This window comes from Ranitomeya variabilis, chromosome 3 (assembly GCF_051348905.1).
Source record: "Ranitomeya variabilis isolate aRanVar5 chromosome 3, aRanVar5.hap1, whole genome shotgun sequence".
NCBI classification, from domain to species: Eukaryota; Metazoa; Chordata; class Amphibia; order Anura; family Dendrobatidae; genus Ranitomeya; species Ranitomeya variabilis.
In genome coordinates, this window is record NC_135234.1 from 402101204 (window position 1) to 402125800 (window position 24597).

A 24597-nucleotide genomic window follows, 5' to 3' on the forward strand; every position below is an offset into this window, starting at 1 on the left:
CTGCTCACGTTACTTCACTACAGAGCTGTGTGTTATTACAAAGTGCCCAGAGTAGAACAGACATAAGAGTAATTACATACACTTCCTTAGCTTTCATCTCACACACCCAGTGTTTAGGTTTTAATTTCCATGGTTAGCCTGAACGCCTCTGTGAGATGGTTACAGTTCCATGTTTGTTCATATTTTTATAACTTTCGCTAAAGTATTCTGATTGATAAGTTAAGCTTTGCTGCTCTTCTTGTAGTCATCACCTTTCTTTTGTAAAGAAATTATTCTTTTCTTTCAGCTCTTGTGACATTTCTCTTCCATGTGGTGCCATTGCTGACAGTTTCAAATGGGAAGGGGTTTTCTTAGGTAAAGCCCTTTTATAGTCAACTGGGTACTGGACACTTGTTATAGAATAATTAGTCTTACCTGTGCTTGAATTTTGCTATTCAGGAATGTGAGAAACAGGTTGTAGTTTGTAGTATACAGGAAGAAAAAGATTTTTCCACCATCAGAAGCAAAACAGTAACAATTCAGTGACATGACAAGAATCTGCATAACTAATCATATTCTAAATAGCTGCAAGTCAAATTTATGTATGAGGTAGCCAAGATGATTGCCTATAAAATGATGGTAGTCTCACATTTGAAGCAGTAGCGGATGTTGAGATATGGAGACTGAAAGTCAAAAGTTCAAAACATTGTTACCCTTTTACTCGGCTGTGTACGTTCCTACAATTAGTTTTGGGTGATTTTCTTACTGTGTGTATTTTCGAAAAAATGCAAGTAAACTACCGGTATTTAACTTCATGGATGCGGAAATGGTGCAGAAAATCTGCAATATCAAGAACTCCCCAAAAGCTCATTGTGGAAACAAAGCCCAATACTTTAATTGGTGGGTGTACTTATTGTTTCAACATGGTCCTGAATGAATTTGTTAGGAAAATAACAAATCTTGTTTGCTAACATTTGTGGGAGTATTTTGTAATATTGTATCCCATAGGAAATGTTGATTCTGAAACTTAAGGTTCTCTGAAAAATCTGTTGGGGGTGTACTCATTTATGCTGAGCACTGTATATACAGTCACGGATGGAAGTGTTGGCACCATTGAAATTGTTAAAAAAAAAATATTTCTCCCAGAAAATTATTGCAATGTTTTATCCTTCTGTATTATTTCAAAACACTCTTTTTGGGTGATTCCTTTGTATCTCCGTTCATACTGCACCCACACACACAAATGATACACTTGAAATTTGAAAGGTAAAGAGTGTGCAAAGTAATCACCAAAGCAATATATATAGTGGGGTTTTGCATTGTGAGAAAGGAATGACTTATATTGACCCTAGCAGTGGTGCTGGGGCATCCAAGCAACGGCAAGCTGGAGAGGTATATCAGATTCAGAAGTTGCCCTGGTGGCTATAGGAATCTAGTTACACCCCTGCCATAGAGTCCTAAATTCAGTAGTAATGGTATGTTATTGTTAGTGCTCTATAAATAAAGATTATTATTAATTTATAGTGATTTCTGTTTCCTGTTCCTTTTATGTTTCTAACTGACTTTTAGTAGAACATTTATTAATTTTAAGCACTGGGTGCCCGATAATTCATAGCTGAAAAATCCGCAGTGCCTCCATTCTGAGAGCATGATAAAATATAGGTGAATATTATGCAGAGACTATTATCTGGCACAAATTGAAAAGAAACATTCACAGATCATTCACTTTTGATTCTTGATTGAATTTTTGATTCATTTGCAGGCATTGCTGGAGTGCATTAGTAAGGCAGTCAATAGCTGATAATAAGGAAATGTCAGCACAGAAAGAAAGTGATGCCAATGATACTTATTGTACTTTTGTTCTTCCCTGCAGATCAACATTAAATATTAATTCAATACATTAGCAGGCGATGCATGATCTCTCACAGTTCTAGCTGGTAGGATTTCCGCTAGAGTCACACTTTTGTTTGCCATGTACCGATGCAGTAGAGATTAATTATAGCATGGAACATGGTGAAATCTAGACCTGGTCTTCATTTCTAAATGTAGAAAATAAAACTGAATGCTTTTCACTATAAACTGTGATGCCAAGAATGTCCAATTATATATTATTTAGGCTAATTGGGAAGATTAAAAACTAGACCATTCTTCAACTGACTTATGCGGGATATGGTCAAATAGACAATTATTATCGTCCGTGGCTGTGCACATTCAATTGCAATATGTTATATGTTGGATTCCGTTGTTTACCGTATTTTTCGGACTATAAGACGCACTTTTTTCCCTCCAAATTTGGGAGGAAAGTGTGGGTGCGTCTTATAGTACGGATATAGCATGTGGGGAGGGGGGCAGCAGCGAGTGGGATCGCAATGATATCCCACTTTAGGATGTCCCCGCTGACCGGAATCAGCTGCTGGGGAAAGCACATGGCCCCGCTGATTAAGTGCAGTGAATATTTATTAGCGGCTCCCCGCCCACCGATCAGCTGAGCGGTGAGCCGGGAGCAGCAAATGAATGCTGCACTTAAGCAGGGACACACAGTTTCCCCAGCACTGATTCCGGGGAGAATCTGTGTGTCCGGGGGAGGAGGAGGCAGCAGCAGGGGCCAGGAGATCGCTGTCTACCTGCCTGTGCTGGACGCTGAGCTGTCTGGTGCACAGGGAGGACCTGTGTGATGTCAGAAGTGGGCGGGCTGGAGCATCACATGGCAGCTCAGAGCCCTCCCTCTTCTGACATCATCACAGGTCCTTCAGACTCCCACCTAGAATCTGCAGCTTCCTCTTATGTCCTGCGCTGTGGAAAGGCAACAACAACAGGGAGGGCTCTGTGTGTGTGCAGCCATGGGATGCTCCAGCTTTTACCTCACCACAGTGTGGCTGGCTGCCACAATTAAGAGGTCAGTCTTTACAAAACACAATAAAGCACTCTGCCACTCCTTTGGTGAACTATAACTCCCAGCATGTCATAGGATCTGCAGGACATGCTGGGAGTTATAGTTCTCCCATGGGATTTTAAAGCAGCACTCCAGTGTTATTTTGCAGTGCTGGAGTGGTGCTTTCACTATAAGCCCTGTGCACCCATTCTTAGGGCTCATTTCCACATGCGAGGCACACGTCCGTATCTCGCATGTGGAAACCAAGATGTGGAGCCGGCACTCCAGAGCGGAGCGTGCGGCCGCATAGGAACACATGGAGCTGCACAGCTCTGCTCCAAAGTGCCGGCGCCAGAGCTTGGTTTCCACATGCGAGATACGGACGTGTGCCTCGCATGTGGAAATGAGCCCTTATACTCACCCTCCAGCGTCTTCATATCGTACTTCACAGACACCACACTGGTCCTGCAGCTTCCAACATAATAACATACTATTATATATAATAACACCACATATAATAGTATGTTATTTATGTTATTAAATATTTTACCACATTTTTTTTGCTTCAAATATTTTTTTCCCTATTTTCCACCTCTAAAACCTGGGTGCGCCTTATAGTCCGGTGCGTCTTATAGTCCAAAAAATACGGTACTTTATATTATGTGGACTTACAGTGTCCATACACCTTAGATAGCGGTCTATTTCTCCCATGCCCCACACTTGACAAGGCTCGTTAAAGGGTCGACATTGACTGTTAGGATTGCTACTTTCAGTAGGTGGCACTAGAGTTCTAGTCCTCTTCCTCTCTGAAGAGACAATTTGCATATTTCCCAGAGGAGCATTGTGGCTTTAAGTCTCCTCACCTTGACATGCTTATCATGTCACTCTCTCTGCAAGGAGAATCGATACTTCTTGGATCTCGGTCAGACGCCTCTCAATCAGCCAAACCAGATCTCCATTTTGCACTGACGAGGGGCAGTACCCCGAAACACAGTGTCTGCAAATTGAGATTCTGGTTTGGCTATTATCCTAAGTCATGTGACAAGGCTCGTTAAAGGGTCGACATTGACTGTTAGGATTGCTACTTCCAATAGGTGGCACTAGAGTTCTAGTCCTCTTCCTCTATGAAAAGACAATTTCCACACTTGTAAACATTTATGCATGGCTGAGCGTGCATGTGTTTTGAATGGGAGAAGGGTGTAAGCCACTACGTCTGGCAGCAGCTTACCTCTTGAGTGAACAAAGGGATTGGTCGTTGAATTTCTACTGATCCTAGAATGATCCTTCTTTTCCCCGACTTCGTCTGTCGGGATAAAGACTACAGACCCCAGTTGTGCTCAAAAGCTTACATACCTCGGCAGAATTTTTGCTTTCTTGGCCTTTTTTCAGAGAATATGAATGATAGTAAAAGAAAAGAGTCTTTGTTCCAGCTCCTTCAAGGTAAAAGAATTTTCTTCTTTAAATTTATTTAATTGCTTCTGCGATCGAAACGCGTTGCATTTTTAGTTATTAAGTTATTAAGGTTGAAGGAAGACTTTAAATCCATCTAGTTCAACCCATAGCCTAACCTAACATGCCCTAACATGTCGATCCAGAGGAAGGCAAAAAAAACCCCATGTGGCAAAGAGTAAGCTCCACACTGGGGAAAAACATTCCTTCCCGACTCCACATACAGCAATCAGACTAGTTCCCTGGATCAATACCCTAACAAGGAATCTAGTATATCCCAGTGTGCACTATAGTGCAGTCTTGGAGCTCATTATGTTTTAAATGGATTAAATAAATCTCGGATGGAAAAGCAGCCAACTCTTCTTGGCAAAATCCCTCCAGTTCCTGTAAATTCATGGGCTGTCTAAGATGAACTGCACGCTTGAGATCTCCCCAGAGGGTCTCAATGATATTGAGGTCAAGAGACAGATGGCCACTCCAGAACCTTCACTGTGTTCTGCTGTAGCCAATGACAGGTCGAATTGGCCCTGTGTATTGGATCGTTGTCATGTTGGAACATCCAAATACGTCCCATGTGCAACTTCCGGGATGATGAGCGCAAATTTGCCTCTAGTATTTGTTGATAACGTGCTGCATTCATCTTTCCTTCAACTTTGACCAAGTTTCCTGTGCCTTTGTAGCTGACACATCCCCAAAACATCAGCGATCCACCTCCTTGCATTACAGTAGGAATGCTGTTCCTTTCATTATAGGCCTCGTTGACCTCTCTCCAAATGTAACGTTTATGGTTGCGGCCAAAAAGTTCAATTTTGGTCTGATTACTCCAAATTACCTTGTTCCAGAAGTTTTGAGGCCTGTCTCTGTGCTGTTTTGCGTATTGTAGGCAAGATACTTTGTTGCAATTGCACAGTAATGGCTTTCTTCTGGCGACTCAATCATGCAGCCCATTTTTCTTCAAGTGCCTCCTTATTGTGCACCTTGAAACAGCCACACTGCTAGTTTTCAGAGAGTCCTGTATTTCAGCTGATGTTATTTGTGGGTTATTCTTTGCATTCCAAACAATTTTCCTGGCAGTTCTGGTCGACATTTTTGTTGGTCTACCTGACCGTGGTTTTGTTTTTACAGAGCCCCTGATTTTCCATTTGTTAATCACAGTTTGAATGCTGCTGACTTGCATTATCAGTTCCTTGGATATCTTTTTGTATCCCTTTCCTGTTTTATACAGTTCAACTACCTTTTCCCGTAGATCCGTTGACAATTCTTTTGCTTTCCCCATGATTCACAATCCAGAGACGTCAGTGGCTGGATGAAAGATGCAAGAGTCTGTCTGGATCCCAGAAACTCACTCAGCTTTTATGCACACACACTGATTACAAGCAAACCTACCAATTCATGTAGGGGGTGGCTGCCTAGTAAAAAATGCACAGAAATGAGGCTTGAATAGAACACCAGTCATACAGGTACGTGTGATGCACAATGCCCGACTTACATCCTATTAATGATGCCCCTAATATTATATCAGGCGGGCTGTCCAGCACTTTGAGTGCACCCCACAAGGACAGACGCCCCAGTTCACCCAGACAACAGAAAAGGGCCTGACGGCATCCTGCAAAAAATGGTAAAATGTGCAATAAAAAAATGAAAAATAATGTATACGATAAAAATATTAAATTAGATATTGGTTGATATTTTGACCAAAATAGACAAGTTCGCAACCCACGACAAGGGTCCTCACGCATCACACGTACCTGTGTGACTGGCGTTCTATTCAAACCTCATCGGTGTGCATTTTTTACAAGTCAGTTACCTCCTCCATGAATTGGTAGGTTTGTGAGTGGCTGCTTTCATCAGTTTTTTGCACCTGTGTTGCCCCTGGCTTTATAATGGTGGTCTGCTGCATCCTGCTTGTGCATTTGTGATCTAACTTGGTGTTGGTCAGGCTGTTTTTTCTGTACTGAAGTACTAGCCTTCTTCTCCAAGAAACAACTTGCTTCCTGTTGAAGTTGGGTGACTCTGCCTCATAGCCTATCTCTTGACATTATCCTTGGATATCTAGAATGAAACGTGGGCAGTCGAGTTCTCCAATGATAAGAAGAAACTATGGCCCAAATTCATCATTTGCTGTTACTTCAGTTTTCCAGAGTAATTTGCTTCTTTGTTGTGGCTTTAGCATATTCTCCTTATTCTCTATACGTTTAAGAAAGACAATTTAGTGATGTAGACAGCACGAGCCGCTGAGCGTGACAGCATGGAAGCCAATCAGTTAGCTCAGTGGCTCTGAGCGACTTGTGCCATCTACATCAGCATATCCGCTCAGCTCAGTTGCCTGTAGCACTGTCGACGTGACATTAGCGCAGCAAACACCAGGAGCAGCCTCTGCGACCAGCACTGGACCCAGGCATGGTAAGTAAAACGCAATTTGTGTTTGCTACTAAGGAAACTTATTGGAAACACTTTTCTTAAATGGGGCCAATCTCTTTTAGTAATACAAAAATTGGAAACACCTGTAATGACTACACTGCTACATAGAAATATGAAATAGAGTTTTTATTTGTTTGTTTTTTAATGTGTCCTCTGTGCCCTTTGGTGAAATCCATACAGTATATCAATAAAGGTTTTTGTGTCATTTAGTGGATTGGTAAAATTAGATCAAAATGTTCTTTCACTTTTAAAAAGTAAAAACTATGACATTTTTAACTCCAATTCTTCTGCAGGTATTGAACAGGATTACTTTTGCCTTTGTCAAAAATATACAATTTTTACTTGATGACCCCAAGGAAAGGCAAATGATATTCAAACTCATAGGAAATAACTTTGTACAAAACCATTTTAGTAAATATCCAAGTGACCCTGGTCTTTTGGTAAGTAATACAAACCCCATCATTTATGACAACCGACCTGATATAGATATTATTAAGACACACATTTACTGTGGCTTAATTAAGAGCGTATGTTGTTGTGGCAAAGCTGCTTGAAATCAAGAACGCATTAGTCATAAATTTGCTCCCAAGATAATGTCTGATATTCACTATTGCATTATGTACTTATAAATGTCTGATAGCATCCCAGAGCTTGGCTTATGTTACACTGCAAACAGCCGGACTCTTTCTCGCAATGACATTGTCATTATGTACCCATTGTCAGTGTTTTACATATCGGCAAGAAAAATTGCTACATACCGTCCAAGATGGTCCCTTTCTTTAGAACTAGCCAAATGTGTGTGTGTGTAAATAAATAAATATATATATAAATATATATATATATTGTCACGGATCCCTTACTCCGTGGTGTAACTAATTCGTCACATGTTTTCTCTCACACGTGACTTGGGGTTGTGCCTGCAAGGGTTATCTATCTCCCCTCTCTCAGTCCAGCATTCAACCACTGTCCTATGCTGTAATGGGAGCATAAATCACACTCCGACCCAGGCCACACACCCGCTCATACACGCTGCCACCACTCACCGAATACACGGGCGATGAGTCCCGGACTATTATTACTAATAATGTCTATCACTCTTAAGGCTCACACACCTTAGGCTATGGATTCTTTTAGAACATTCAAGGTTCAACTTGTTAAAGTTTTATACTTTAATAACAAAAGGGTCAGTGCTTACAATAAGAAAAAGGTATAAAAATATGATAATAAAAACACATTCAACTTATGCAAAACAGTATAAAAATAAAGAGGAGAAACTTACAGAAATTATCTAACTGGTAGTTGCTTTCTGCTCCCTGAGGGTAGGACGAATGTAGATTGGATCACACCAGCTCGGCTGCCTCCATTATGTGAACACAATTCTCTGTATACAGCCGTAAATTATAGCTTGGTCTGGAGGTCAGGTTTCTAGACCGCCCCCTTAGGTTAATATCATAATTGCTGGCTTTTTGATTGGGCCACGGCCGCACCCCCCAATGAATATATTATTTTTCTCTTGAGGCACCCTGTGTAAAGGTTCTCACGGATAGATACCAGCAGGCCGCAATTAACATCTTCCAAGACCTAGGGGGTGCCAAATGTTACCTTTCCTCTTGGCTTACTGCAGGACTCCCTGGTGAGATTGGGGACAGAGCCTACTTGTCTCAGGGAAGTACATATTAACACCTAGGTGTGACTTGTAGCTTTCAAGACAAATGTTACATTTGCCAGTGACACAATAAAACTATACATAGTCCACTGCACATGTATGTATGTATATATATATATATATATATATATATATATATATATATATATATATATATACCGTATTTTCCGGCGTATAAGACGACTTTTTAACCCCCGAAAATCTTCTTAAAAGTCGGGGATCGTCTTATACGCCGGGAATCGTCTTGTACGCCGGTGTATATGGTGGGTGGGGAGGGGGAGTGATCCTGATGACGAGGGGGCGTCTCACAGGAAAGTGAGTAATCCCCATTACCTTATCCTAGCGGTGCAGCGTGGGGGTGTCAGTGCTGGGAGCGGCGGCGGCTGCTGTGTTCTGGTGCGGCGGCTCCTCTTCTGTGTGGGGCCTCTGTGCTGTGAGGTGGCGGTGGCGGTGGCGGTGGCGGCGGCATATCTTTATCCAGTTGGGGCTCCTCCGGCATCTCCTTAGCCCTGGAGGCCCCGCCGCAACTCCATCGGTGCAATGTGGTGGCCTCCGGGAAAATGGCCGCTGCTCAGATTCAGATCTCGTGTCCCGAGATTTCGGGACGAGATCTGAATCTGAGCAGCGGCCATTTTCCCGGAGGCCACCGCATCGCACCTATTGAGCTGCCTCCGGGAAAATGGCCGCTGCATTGCACCGATGGAGTTGCGGCGGGGCCTCCAGGGCTAAGGAGATGCCGGAGGAGCCCCAACTGGATAAAGATATGCCGCCGCCACCGCCACCGCCACCGCCACCTCACAGCACAGAGGCCCCACACAGAAGAGGAGCCGCCGCACCAGAGCACAGCAGCCGCCGCACCAGAGCACAGCAGCCGCCGCCGCCACTCCCAGCACTGAGACCCCCACGCTGCACCGCTACGATAAGGTAATGGGGGATACTCACTTTCCTGTGAGACGCCCCCTCGTCATCAGGATCACTCCCCCCCCCCCCCAAAAGGCACATATTCACCGGCCCTATAAGACGACATAGGGTGTATAAGAAGACCCCCGACTTTTAAGAAGATTTTATATTTTAACTGGTAAAGTTGGGGGGTCGTCTTATACGCCCAGTCGTCTTATACGCCGGAAAATACGGTATATATATATATATATATATATATATATATATATATATATATACAGCTCTGGCAAATATTAAGAGACCACCACATCAAAACCCTGTCATGGGCAGCCCAATCTCCAGAACTGAACCCCATTGAAAACCTCTGGAATGTAATCAAGAGGAAGGTGGATAGTCACAAGCCATCAAGCAAGGAAGAGCTGCTTACATTTTTGCACCAGAAGCCGTGTGAAAGACTGGTGGAAAGCATGCCAAGACGCATGAAAGCTGTGATTAAAAAGGTTATTCCACAAAATATTGATTTCTGAACTCTTCCTGAGTTAAAACATTAATATTGCTGTTTCGAAATGATTATGAACTTGTTTTCTTTGCATTATTTGAGGTCTGAAAGCACTTTTTTTTCCTTTAATTTTGACTATTTTTCTTTGTCAGAAAAAAAATACAAAATGTATTGCTTGGAAATTCAGAGATATGTTGTCAGAAGTTTATAGACTAAAAGAACAATTTACATTTTACTCAAAAATATACCTATAAAGAGAAAAATCAGACAAAGTGAACATTTTGCAGTGGTCTCTTAATTTTTGCCAGAGCTGTATATACAGTATATACACAAATGCTTCTTACAAAATTTAAATTTCATAAAAAAAGTTAATTTATTTCAGTTCTTCAATGCAAAAAGTGAAACTCCTATATTATATAGCATCATTACAAACAGAGTGATCTATTTCAAGTGTTTATTTCTGCTAATGTTGATTATCGCTTACAGTCAATACAAACCCAAAAGTCATTATCTCAGTAAATTAGAATAATTAACAAAATACACCTGCAAAGGCTTCCTAAGCGTTTAAAAGAGGTCCCTTAGTCTGTTTGAGTAGGCTCCAGGGCCAGACTGGGACTAAATTTCAGCCCTGGCATTTGAAGTCACACAGGCCCACTTGTCACATGGTGACTGTATAATATCTCTGTACACTTGTAGGCTACAAGAAGTGAGGGGAGTGTAACACGACTATATAACATATAATTACAGCTGTATCCAGCATTACAGCTCAGTCCCCATAGAATGTAATACAGCACAGCCCCATAGAATGTAATGCTGCATAGCCCCCATAGACTATAATACAGCACAGCCCCCATAGAATGTAATACAGCACAGCCCCCCTAGAATGTAATACAGCACAGCCCCCCTAGAATGTAATACAGCACAGCCCCCATAGAATGTAATACAGCACAGCCCCCATAGAATGTAATACAGCACAGCCCCCATAGAATGTAATACAGCACAGCCCCCATAGAATGTAATGCAGCACAGCCCCCATAGAATGTAATGCAGCACAGCCACATAGAATGTAATGCAGCACAGCCCCCATAGAATGTAATGCAGCACAGCCCCCATAGAATGTAATACAGCACAGCCCCCATAGAATGTAATGCAGCACAGCCCCCATAGAATGTAATGCAGGCAGCCCCCATAGAATGTAATGCAGGCAGCCCCCATAGAATGTAATGCAGGCAGCCCCCATAGAATGTAATGCAGGCAGCCCCCATAGAATGTAATGCAGGCAGGCAGCCCCCATAGAATGTAATGCAGGCAGGCAGCCCCCATAGAATGTAATGCAGGCAGGCAGCCCCCATAGAATGTAATGCAGGCAGGCAGCCCCCATAGAATGTAATGCAGGCAGGCAGCCCCCATAGAATGTAATGCAGGCAGGCAGCCCCCATAGAATGTAATGCAGGCAGGCAGCCCCCATAGAATGTAATGCAGGCAGCCCCATAGAATGTAATGCAGGCAGGCAGCCCCCATAGAATGTAATGCAGGCAGGCAGCCCCCATAGAATGTAATGCAGGCAGGCAGCCTCCCCTCAATAGCTCCACAATCCAGTCATCACTCATTGATTAAAAAAAAAACAAAAAAAAAAACACTCTACTCACCTCTCTCCTCGTGCCCCGCGCTGCTCCTGGCTCCGGTCTCGGCAGCTGCAGTCTGCCCGCCCAGTCACACAGCAGGTGCGCGATGATATGATGTCATCGCGCACCCGCAGTGTCAGCGGCAGGCAGAGCGGGGAATGATGGGAGAGGGGGCGTCAGCAGACGCACTCTCCTCCATGATTGCATTCAACTGTACCGGCGTCTATGACGCCGGTATAGTTGAATGCGGGGCCGGGAGTGTGCCGCGACAGCGGGGGGAGTGTGCTGACAGCGGCACACTCGAGCGGCCCACTACTGCCATCGGCCCTTCTGGCATTTGCCAGAACTGCCCGATGGCCAGTCCGGCCCTGGTAGGCTCCATGATCATGGGGAAAACTGCTGACTTGACAGATGTCCAGAAGGCAGTCAATGACACACTCCACAAAAGGTCATTGCTAAAGAAGCTGGCTGTTCACAGAGTGCTGTATCTAAGCATATTAATGGAACGTTGAGTGGAGGGAAAAAGTGTGGTAGAAAAAGGTGCACAAGCAACCGGGATAACCGCAGTCTTGAAATGATTGTTAAGAAAAGGCCATTCAAAAATTTGGGGGATATTCACAAGGAGTGGACTGCTGGTGGAGTCATTGTTTCAAGAGCCTCCACACACAGACGTATCCAGGACATGGGCTACAAGTGTCACATTCCTTGTGTCAAGCCACTCATGACCAATAGACAACGCCAGAAGCATCTTACATGGGCCATGCAGAAAAAGAACTGGACTATTGCTCAGTGGTCCAAGGTGATGTTTTCAAATGAAAGTAAATTTTGCATTTCATTTGGAAATCAAGGTTCCAGAGTCTGGAGGAAGAGTGAAGAGGCACACAATCCAAGCTGCTTAGGGTCTAGTGTGAAGTTTCCACAACCAGTGATGGTTTGGGGAGCCATGACATCTGCTGGTGCAGGTCCACTGTCTTTTATCAAGACCAAAGTCAGCGCAGCCATCTACCAGGAAATTTTAGAGCACTTCATGCTTCCCTCTGCCGACAAGATTTATGGATATGGAAATTTCTTTCTCCAGCAGGACTTGGCACCTGTCCACACTGCCAAAAGTACCAATGCCTGGTTTAAAACAATAGAATCACTGTGCTTGATTGGCCAGCAAACTCGCCTGACCTTAACCCCATAGAGAATCTACGGGGTATTGTCAAGAGGAAGATGAGAGACACCAGACCCAACAATGTAGATGAGCTGAAGCTGCTACCAAAGCAACCTGGGCTTCCATAAAACCTCAGCAGTGCCACAGGTTGATCGCCTCCATGCCACGCCGCATTGATGCAGTAATGGATGCAAAAGGAGCCCCAGCCAAGTATTGAGTGCATTTACTGAACAAACATTTCAGTAGGCCAACATTTCGGATTTTAATAATTTTTTACGCTGGTGTTATAAAGTATGTCCAAGCAAGGTTATTAAAACTGCATAAACTGCTCTGTATAGGAAAACAAACAAACAGCCTTTCCCAGCACAAATTGAAAAGCAAACAGAAAAAATAAACAGTCCATATAGTACTGCAGGTCCGCCCGCTGAGATCAGTGTCTTTAGCACACATACACAGTGGAGGTCTCCACACCTCCAGGCACAGACCCAGCATGAGCCATTTGGCCTTCATTTTATTAGCCAAACCACGCCCCTGGGGTTGGGATATGTGATTGGTCATTCTCACTCATCTCATATGACTGCTCGTAAAACCTGGCCCTGGAGCTACCCAAATAACTGTCTTAACACTATACGTACTGGAGCATACTTCCATACTCACATCACCCCAGCTAATAGTCACAATGACACATATCTCCCCTCCATTACTCGTCCGGTGGCCATATTACAGTTTTCATAGGCTGTAAGCTATAATCATCAACATTAACAGAAATAAACACTTGAAATGGATCATTCTGTTTGTAATGTCTCTATATAATATGAGTTTCACTTTTTGTATTGAACTGAAATTAACTATTTGATGATTTTCTAATTTTGTGAGAAGCACCTGTATGTGGAAGCATTCAAGTAATTCACAGTATGTTGCAACAGACTGGTAATTTGCAAGTATTAAGTGTGATTTCAATATTTCTAGTCATTCTAAGAGATATGTTAAATGTGCCAGAATTTTGGCATAATTAACACAAAAAACTCATACATGTCTTTAACACTTAATGTTAACACTTAATTAAAGGGAACCTGTCACCCCCAAAATCAAAGGTGAGCTAAGCCCACCAGCATCAGGGGCTTATGTACAGCATTACAGAATGTATCCTGAAAGATGAGAAAAAGAGGTTAGATTATACTCACCTGGGCGGGCGGTCTGATCCTATGGGCGTCGCCGTCCGGTCCGGGGCCTCCCATCTTCATAGGATGACGTCCTCTTCTTGTCTTCACGCTGTGGCTCTGGCGCAGGCGTACTTTACTGCCCTGTTGAGGGCAGAGCAAAGTACTGCAGTGTGCAGGCGCCGGGCCTCTCTGACCTTTCCCAGCGCCTGCGCACTGCAGTACTTTGCTCTGACCTCAACAGGGCAGTAAAGTACGCCTGCGCCAGAGCCGCAGCGTGAAGACAAGAAGAGGACGTCATCGTAAGAAGATGGGAGGCCCAGGACCGCAAAGCCCATCGGACCGGACCGCAGCGGGACCGCCCCCTGGGTGAATATAATCTAACCTCTTTTTCTCATCTTTCAGGTTACATCGGGGGCTTATCTACAGCATTACAGAATGCTGTAGATAAGCCCCTGATGCTGGTGGGCTTAGCTCATCTTCGATTTTGGGGGTGACAGGTTCCCTTTAAGGTTTTAGGCACTTTTTGCATTTTGCACTTCAGTCTTTATACGGTTGGAAATGTATACAAATTTGGGCCAAGTTCAATCCAATATGAGACTTTAACATCCCTTTCCCCACTGAGAATACTATCTAAATTCTCTAACGAAAATTCTGTGGAGTGTGGCAGGAGGCCTACGCAAACATGGGAAGAACATACAAACTCCTTGCTGATGTTGTCCTTGGTGGGATTTGAAACCAGGACCCAAGTGCTGCAAGGATATAGTGCTAATCAGAGGTGCTTCTAGGTTTTCCGGTACCTGGGGCAAGAATTCAGTTTGTCTTACCCCCTTACCCCAGGCACATATGCGATTTGCACATTTAGTCATGTGCCAATGAGCTGCTCTCCCTAATTTGCTCAATGTTCAGTGAAAACTGAGAAAAACAGCAAGAGAAGCTTGTTGTCACGTGACCGTAAGTATGAAATTCACATATGATTGAAGTGACCATGTGATGACTGCTGGAACCTGCAATCAGAGCTGAATCCTGACAGTGAGTATATTACACGCAGTTAGGATTGGCTACAGGGCTTCATTTTATAATTAAAGGGCTTGTCCGGGTTTGAGAGGAAAGTCTGCAGTCACTCTATATGACTGCAGGCTGCTGAATTCTCACAGCACATGCACCGCACACTTATAGGATTCTCCATTGCCAGGGGCAAGAGAGGACTGTCATGTCAGCACAACTATGCGATTTGCATACTTCTGGCCACATTCCAACTAGGCATGTTTGGCTTGCTCAATTCATTTTCATTGAGTGAGGCCACACATGTCTAGTTTGAATGTGTCCCCATAAATGCAAATCACCAATACCAGAGAATCCTGACAGCGTTCAGTGCGCACTGTGAGAATTAAGATGTCTGCAGTCACAAAGAATGACTGCAGACTCATCACAAACTTGCAACACCTCTTTACAGCTCCTAACATAAATATAAATATGAGAATTAGCCAGTATCAGAAAAAAAAACATTTATATCCAGGTACCTTATAGATTACATTTTCACTGATTGAAGTTATTCTCTTCCTTTTCTTCATCTTGTCCAGACACCATGATTTATTTATTTTTATTTATTTTACTTACTTATATAGCACCATTAATTCCACACTGCTAAAGTACCAGGAGGAAACCCATGCAAACACAGGGAAAACATACAAACTCCTTGCAGATGTTGTCCTTAGTTGGATTTGAACCCAGGACCCCAAGGCTGCAGTGCTAACCACTAAGTTACCGTGCTGCCATGATGATTTTTCTCATCCCCAGCTCATCTCTAAAGACTTCCATCTTCTCCGGTCTTCTGCAGCACATCCCAACACAATAGCCTTACAAACAGCAGTGTCATTATAATGCTCCTGAATACAAAAATCTGCCCTACACTGAGCACCTGAAAAAATAATTACCCCTCACTATATTTCCTGCACAAAATATGAACCCATATTGTTCCTCTTATGGTACATGCTCTCAACACTGCCCCCTCCTTTCCATACTGGGCCCTCTCTTCACACTGTCCTCTCACACTTTGTCCCCTCTATAGGGTCCAGTCTCTATACTGTGCCCCCTCACCACGCTCCCCCTCCTTGTCATACTATCCCTCCTGTTTGTGCCTTTAGACTGCCCCGTGCTACCCACCACACACACAGCTCAGTGTTTATTTTGCACCCACTCACACTTTTCTTCCCCCCATACCGTCTCCCGCACTATTCCCCTTAATAGTCTCCTCACACATTTCCCCATCCCTCCTCATAATGTGTCCTCTCACATCCTCCTTGCTAACCATACTGTCTCCTCATATATTTACCCCCTCACTCTCCATACTGCCTTCTCACACATCCCCTCGACTCACCATACTGTGACCACACCCATCCCATCACCCTCGTTCTCCATACTGCGTCCTCACCCATCCCCCCACTCACCATACTTTTGTCTACACCCATTCCCTCCCTGTCTCCAAATACTGTGTTCGCATACAGCACAGACCAAAAGTTTGGACACACCTTCTCAGTTAAAGATTTTTCTGTATTTTCACGACTGTGAAAATTGTAAATTCACACTGAAGGCATCAAAACTATGAATTAACACATGTGGAATTATATACTTAACAAAAAAGTGTGAAACAACTGAAAATACGTCTTATATTCTCGGTTCTTCAAAGTAGCCACTTTTTGCTTTGATGACTGCTTTGCACACTCTTGGCATTCTCTTGATGAGCTTCAAGAGGTAGTAACCGGAAATGGTCTTCCAACAATCTTGAAGGAGTTCCCAGAGATGCTTAGCACTTGTTGGCCCTTTTGCCTTCACTCTGCGGTCCCTCTCACCCCAAACCATCTCAATTGGGTTCAGGTCTGGTGACTGTGGAGCTCATCTGGCGTAGCACCCTATCACTCTCCTTCTTGGTCAAATAGCCCTTACACAGCCTGGAGGTGTGTTTGGGGTCATTGTCTTGTTGAAAAATAAATGATGGTCCAACTAAACGCAAACCGGATGGAATAGCATGCCGCTGCAAGATGCTGTGGTTAGCCATGCTGGTTCAGTATACCTTCAATTTTGAATAAATCCCCAACAGTGTCACCAGCAAAGCACCCCCACACCATCACACCTCCTCCTCCATGCTTCACGGTGGGAACCAGGCCTGTAGAGTCCATCCGTTCACCTTTTCTGCGTCACACAAAGACACGGTGGTTGGAACCAAAGATCTCAAATTTGGACTCATCAGACCAAAGCACAGATTTCCACTGGTCTGATGTCCATTCCTTGTGTTCTTTAGCCCAAACAAGTCGCTTCTGCTTGTTGCCTGTCCTTAGCAGTGGTTTCCTAGCAGCTATTTTACCATGAAGGCCTGCTGCACAAAGTCTCCTCTTAACAGTTGTTGTAGAGATGTGTCTGCTGCTAGAACTCTGTGTGGCATTGACCTGGTCTCTAATCTGAGCTGCTGTTAACCTGCGATTTCTGAGGCTGGTGACTCGGATAAACTTATCCTCAGAAGCAGAGGCGACTCTTGGTCTTCCTTTCCTGGGGCGGTTCTCATGTGAGCCAGTTTCTTTGTAGCGCTTGATGGTTTTTGCAACTGCACTTGGGGACACTTACAAAGTTTTCCCAATTTTTCTAACTGACTGACCTTCATTTCTTAAAGTAATGATGGCCACTCGTTTTTCTTATCTGCTTTTTTCTTGCCATAATACAAATTCTAACAGTCTATTCAGTAGGACTATCGGCTGTGTATCCACCAGACTTTTCTGCACAACATAACTGATGGTCCCAACCTCACAACCTCATTTATAAGGCAAGAAACCCCACTTATTAAACCTGACAGGGCACACCTGTGAAGTGAAAACCATTTCTGGTGACTACCTCATGAAGTTCATCAAGAGAATGCCAAGAGTGTGCAAAACAGTCATCAAAGAAAAAGGTGGCTACTTTGAAGAACCTAGAATATAAGACATATTTTCAGTCGTTTCACACTTTTTTGTTAAGTATATAATTCCACATGTGTTAATTCATAGTTTTGATGCCTTCAGTGTGAATTTACAATTTTCATAGTCATGAAAATACAGAAAAATCTTTAAATGAGAAGGTGTGTCCAAACTTTTGGTCTGTACTGTACATTCTCTCCCCTACTCTACCCATACTGTATTCACACCCATCCTTCCCATTTTGTGTACGCACCAATCCTCTCACTCACCATATTATGTCTGCACCCATCCCCCTCATACATTCCCCTCCTTGCTCCTCATACTGTGTCCTGACCCACTACCTACTCATTATACTGCATCAGCAACCATCCTCCCACTCACTATACTATGTCTACACCCTTGCCCCCACTCACCATATTGTGTCTGCTCCCATCCCCCTATACTGTTTCCTCATACAGTCATGGCCAAAAGTATTGACACCCCTGCAATTCTGTCAGATAATACTCAGTTTCTTCCTGAAAATGATTGCAAACACAAATTCTTTTGTATTATTATCTTCATTTAATTTGTCTTAAATGAAACAACACAAAAAGAATTGTCCTAAAGCCAAATTGGATATAATTCCACACCAAACATAAAAAAGGGGGTGAACGAAAGTATTGGCACCGTTTGAAAAATCATGTGATGCTTCTCTAATTTGTGCAATTAACAGCACCTGTAACTTACCTGTGGCACCTAACAGGTGTTGGCAATAACTAAATCACACTTGCAGCCAGTTGACATGGATTAAAGTTGACTCAACCTCTGTCCTGTGTCCTTGTGTGTACCACATTGAGCATGGAGAAAAGAAAGAAGACCAAAGAACTGTCTGAGGACTTGAGAAACCAAATTCTGAGGAAGCATGAGAAATCTCAAGGCTACAAGTCCAGCTCCAAAGACCTGAATGTTCCTGTGTCTACCGTGCACAGTGTCATCAAGAAGTTTAAAGCCCATGGCACTGTGGCTAACCTCCCTAGATGTGGACGGAAAAGAAAAATTGACAAGAGATTTCAACGCAAGATTGTGCGGATGTTGGATAAAGAACCTCGACTAACATCCAAACAAGTTCAAGCTGCCCTGCAGTCCGAGGGTACAACAGTGTCAACCCGTACTATCCATCGGCGTCTGAATGAAAAGGGACTGTATGGTAGGACACCCAGGAAGACCCAACTTCTTACCCCGAGACATAAAAAAGCCAGGCTGGAGTTTGCCAAAACTTACCTGAAAAAGCCTAAAACGTTTTGGAAGAATGTTCTCTGGTCAGATGAGACAAAAGTAGAGCTTTTTGGACAAAGGCATCAACATAGAGTTTACAGGAGAAAAAAAGAGGCATTCAAAGAAAAGAACACGGTCTTTACAGTCAAACATGGCGGAGGTTCCCTATTGTTTTGGGGTCGCTTTGATGCCTCTGGCACTGGACTACTTGACCGTGTGCATGGCATTATGAAGTCTGAAGACTACCAACAAATTTTGCAGCATAATGTAGGGCCCAGTGTGAGAAAGCTCGGTCTCCCTCACAGGTCATGGGTCTTCCAGCCGGACAAAGACCCAAAACACACTTCAGAAAGCACTAGAAAATGGTTTGAGAGAAAGCACTGGAGACTTCTAAGGTGGCCAGCAATGAGTCCATAGAACACCTGTGGAGAGATCTAAAAATGGCAGTTTGGAGAAGGCACCCTTCAAATATCAGGGATCTGGAGCAGTTTGCCAAAGAAGAATGGTCTAAAATTCTAGCAGAGCATTGTAAGAAACTCATTGATGGTTACCGGAAGCGGTTGGTCGCAGTTATTTTGGCTAAAGGTTGTGCAACCAAGTATTAGGCTGAGGGTGCCAATACTTTTGTCTGGCCCATTTTTTGAGTTTTGTGTGAAATGATCAATGTTTTGCTTTTTGCTTCATTCTCTTTTGTGTTTTTTCATTTAAGACAAATTAAATGAAGATAATAATACCAAAGAATTTGTGTTTGCAATCATTTTCAGGAAGAAACTGAGTATTATCTGACAGAATTGCAAGGGTGTCAATACTTTTGGCCATGACTGTACATGCCCCCATCTCACCCATTGGTCCTCATATTGCATCTTCAAATTTTCTTCCTTGCTCCCCACACTTGTGTCCTGAAATCTTCACCCATTACACTATATTTCCCCCTCCAACGCCCGTTGCACTAAATCTCCCCCACCCCTCTCCCCACACTAAATCTCCCCCACCCCTCTCCCCACACTAAATCTCCCCACACCCCTACCAAATGTCCCCCGGTTACACTAAATCTTTGGTGTATTCAGTTCCACTGGTCTGGAGCACTTACCACCAATGTTGTTTGCGCCCCTGAACGCTGGCGAGTGATGTCATCAGCGTAATCACATGACCTGATAACGTTGTTCACTTCGCTCTGACCCGGCTATCAGAGGTTCAATTCTACTTATGTCTGAAAGAAGCAACCACAATTGTTCACTCAGAACCGTTGTGCTGTCAGCTTGACAGCCGGTTCAGAGAATGTCCGACTCTCAGTCCGGGTGGTGGCAAAGTGCAGCCGCTGGGGAAGACACCTCGGACCATTGCATTAGACTAATAACTGAGCCACTGTGCTGCCCATCAAAGTTTCAAGACTAAGTTCATGCTCACCAAATATTATAGAGTAATAGTAAATTTGCTCCATTTCTTTTTACTCATTACCCTTTTCTTCCATGTTCAGCACCCTCCAAACATGAGTAAGGTGCAGCATGCGAGAATGGAAAAAAAAGTAAAGCTGAGCCTGAGGGAACAATGGAAAAAAGCAGCCGAACAATCTGGATGCACAGCAGGTTTGCGGTGATATGTTCATAACGCAATAGCATCTTCGCCTAATGTACAAAATAATGGAATATTAGTTTATGTGCAACATTTCTATTATTTCTTTAGATAATGGCACAACAGAGGTCTCACCAGAAATGACAAGTTTTATAAATCACACTTTCCAGCTAGTTGAGAATGCAATGGATTTATTTTTAGCCCAATGTGAAACCAAACAGAAGGTAAACAAATTAATTGTTTATTTAAAGATGACATACATCTTTTTTTATTGTACTAATTCCTGTAAAATTAAACATTAATGGAATCTGTCAGAAGATAAAGATACCTTTACATGGCCAGTTCGTTCCTCCTTTTTTGTGTGTGTGTCTACAGAGGGGGGTCCTCTAGACTTATAACGTGTTTCAAATAACCCCTGAAGTACTGTTAAAATAGCCTAGGATGTTGGTACTAATATCCCTTCATCCAGTAGCGTAGCTACTGGGGGGGCAGAGGGGGCCATCGCCCCGGGCCCTGTCACATGAAGGGGCCCACTGGGAGCCAGGGCCACTTCTGTGACGAGGCAGAACACCGCATAGGAGCAGAGCAGTATAATGTCTGTGTCTGCTCCCGTCTAACGGAGACTCTGCACGCTGCTAGCACAGTGACCGGCTGCAGTCTCCCCCCTGCAGTGAATGGTGCTGCCCGTCTGACCTGATGATGAAGCTTCTCCTGGCTGCAGTTTTCTTCACTCTGTGCACGTTGGGATTGGCTCAGGCACCTGGGTCCTAGTGCCCACCTTGCATTTCACTTACACTTCCTGGTCCTGCCCAGTGCCTGCAGTGCAAACGTTATCAGTAAGTGGGGATGGAACTTATTAGGTTTATTAAATTCAGGCATGCCAGTGTGAGACCGTTGGGGTATTGTGGGGGCTGAAAGTGAGTGAGGGGGGACAGGGTACTGAGGGGTAAATGTGAGACCATGGGGGTATTGTGGGGGAGGGGAGACAGGACACCGGGGGGTGAATGTGAGACCATTTGGGGATTGTGAGGGCAGAAGGTGGGTGAGGTGGGGCAGGGGTGGATGTGAGATGATGGGGGTATTGGGGCTGAAGTGGGGGAGGGGGGACAGGTCACTGGGGCTGAATATTATAATGTTTAGTTATGATATTATATGTGCTCCATCATGTAATATTTGCTGGCTGGGGAGGCTGGAGATGGGGGTAGGGGGCTTTTGATACGTACCACCTGGGTCTTTTATGAGTATTAGTATAAGGAGCCCCCATACAGTAACCAAGAGCTGCATCACATTTACAGCACCATTCCAGCATTATTTTTTACTTCATTGCTGGAGCGGTGCTGAAAATCCCCATCCCCTGCCCCCTGTCTGATACTCACCTTCTGGCGTCTTCATCTGTTTTAGTCTCCGCTCGGCTCCGTCTCCTGCAGTTTGTGGCCTGTCCAAGGCTCCAGTGTGTCATGGAGCAGCGCAGAGGTCACTAATCAGTGTGAGTCTGTGGGAGCCTCATTCTGGCCTCTTCCTCACTCTCAGGCTATGTGCACACGGTGCGGATTGGCCGCTGCGGATCTGCAGCAGTTTTCCATCTGGTTTACAGTGCCATGTAAACCTATGGAAAACCAAATCCGCAGTGCACATGGTGCGGAAAATACCATGCGGAAACGCTGCGTTGTATTTTCCACAGCATGTCAATTCTTTTTGCGGATTCCGCAGCGTTTTATACCTGCTCCTCTATAGGATTCCGCAGGTGGTAAAACGCAGGTGAAATCTGCACAAAAAACACAGGAAATCCGCTGTGAATCCGCAACAAGTGCACATAGCCTCATAGTCTTACATTGAGCGCTTGTGACATAGCTTCTAACTTCTGGCCTGTCAGAAGCTGCGCTCACAAGTTTGAGCAGCGACACTGCAGCAGTGCCACAAAATAGTGAGTACGCCGGAGGATGAGTAAATAACCGGGGCATCCAAATCATTACAGGGAGCTGTGAGTCCATCATACTGTGTACAGGGGACCTGTGAGGGACATCATACTGTGTATAGGGAACGGTGAAGGCATATTGTGCATATGGGAGCTGTTGGCCCATTACACTGTATATAGGGGAGCTCTGGGGGGCATTATACTTTCTATAGTGGAGTTCTGTCAGCATTATACTGTGTATAGGGGAGCACTGGGCTCATACTATCTATAGGGGAGCAGTGGGAACATCATACTGTGTATAGGGGAGTTATAGAATCATCATACTGTGTATAGGGGAGCTGTGGGGGCCTTAGACTGTGTATAAGGAAGATTTAAGCTCACCATACTGTGTATAATGGAGCAGTACATGGGGGAACTTAGGGGACATTATGAAATGTTAAGTGGGCACTTAAGCATTATTGTTACAGGGGCACTCAGAGTATTGTGACCATCGAAGTTGCATATGGTCACAATATGGCGGTAAAGTCAATGTTCGTTTTTGTATATAGATTTATTTTCAATAACAGTAGGGTCATATTCTGAGGTTCCCCTATATTCACAATTAGAGTGCGCAACCGTAACTGTAATCAGGGTTAGCAGGTTAGGGGCCCACTCAGATGTTTCGCCCCCCCCAAGTTGAAACCCTAGCTACGCCTCTGCCTTCATCTCTTTAATAAAAGACTTCTCCTGCTGGGCTTTTGATATGACTGCCAGTAAATGACCAGCCTTCTCCCCCTCTTCAAAATATTTTTAATTTTTGGAAAAAATTGTTTATTGCCCACTCTGGTTAATGTATGTTTTGCTAGCTGGTGTTCAGCTTATTTTATGCTAGTTTGGTGGTTATCAATTAAATATTGATTTTCAGCTTTTTGTACCTCCATCTTAAGTATTTGTTCAAATGATCTGGAGACATTATTAATCCTGCTTACTTATTTAACCCCTTCACCCCAAGCCATTTTTGTGGTTTTCCTTTTCTTGCTTCCTTTCTTACAAAAACCATAATTTTTTATTCTTTTGTCAATATGGCCGTGTAAGGGCTATTTTTTTGTGGGACGAGTTGTACTTTTGAACAACACCACTGAATTTACCATATAATGTACTGGAAAAGGGGAACAAAAATTCTAAGTGTGGTGAAATTGCAAAAAATGGCACAATTGTTTTTTTTTTTCTTTTACCATGTTTACTAAATGCTAAAACTGACCTGCTATTGTGATTGCACAGGTCATTATGAGTTTGTAGATGCCATACATTTATAGGTTCTTTTTTATTTAAGTGGTGACAAAATAACAAAAGTTTGAAGAAGAAAAAAAAATGGGTGCCATTTTCCGAGACCTACCGTGTTTCCCCGTAAATAGGGTGCCCCCCAAAAGTAAGGCATGCTAGGGGGAGCACTGTGCCTGCTAATATAAGGCACCCTCCCCCCCCCCCCGAAAATAAGGCATACTTTGTTCTGTGCATGGGTCATGCAGTTGTGTCTCGCTTCCGCTGTCCGGTGCCCGCCACTGCCGCCGCGCTGTTCCCAGGAGTTAATCACAGCCTCGGAGTTGTGTGCCGATCTCTGCCCATGAGCCCTGCACCAATCACAGCGCAGGAACCATGGGCCAGCTGACGTCATCCATAGCCTCTGATTGTTCCTGGGCTGTGATTGGCCCAGGGCTCCTGCGCTCTGATTGGCCCAGGGCTCCTGCACCACCAAAGCACTGAAAGCAGCACCGCGGATAAAACCAGTAAGAAAATGAAAGTGTGTGTGTGTGTCTGTGTATGAGTGTGTGTGTGTGTGTGTGTCTGTGTATGGGTGTGTCTGTGTATGGGTGTGTGTGTGTGTCTGTGTAAGGGTGTGTGTACGCTACACACATAGGAGGCTGCAGTGGGATACTGTGATAATGGGAGGCTGCAGTGGGATACCGGGATGATGGGGGTCTGCAGTGGGATACTGTGATAATGGGAGGCTGCAGTGGGATACCGGGTTGATGGGGGTCTGCAGTGGGATACTGTGATAATGGGAGGCTGCAGTGGGATACTGGGATGATGGGAGGCTGCAGTGGGATGATGTGGGATGATGGGAGGCTGCAATACTGTACTGTAGAATGATGGGGGCTGTAATGGAATGATGGGGGTGCTGTATTGGTCGCTGTAAAGGGAT

General features: G+C 44.1%; 1 protein-coding gene across 1 annotated transcript in view; it reads left to right on the forward strand.

Annotated features, from left to right (window-relative positions):
- Positions 1-24597, forward strand: part of LOC143817701 (uncharacterized) — a 385700-nt gene that overhangs the window by 27883 nt on the left and 333220 nt on the right. Inside the window, exons 5-7 of the mRNA XM_077299189.1 lie at positions 7015-7161; positions 20406-20514; positions 20612-20724. Of these exons, the coding sequence (XP_077155304.1) occupies positions 7015-7161; positions 20406-20514; positions 20612-20724 (369 nt within the window). The remainder of the gene's footprint in view (positions 1-7014; positions 7162-20405; positions 20515-20611; positions 20725-24597) is intronic.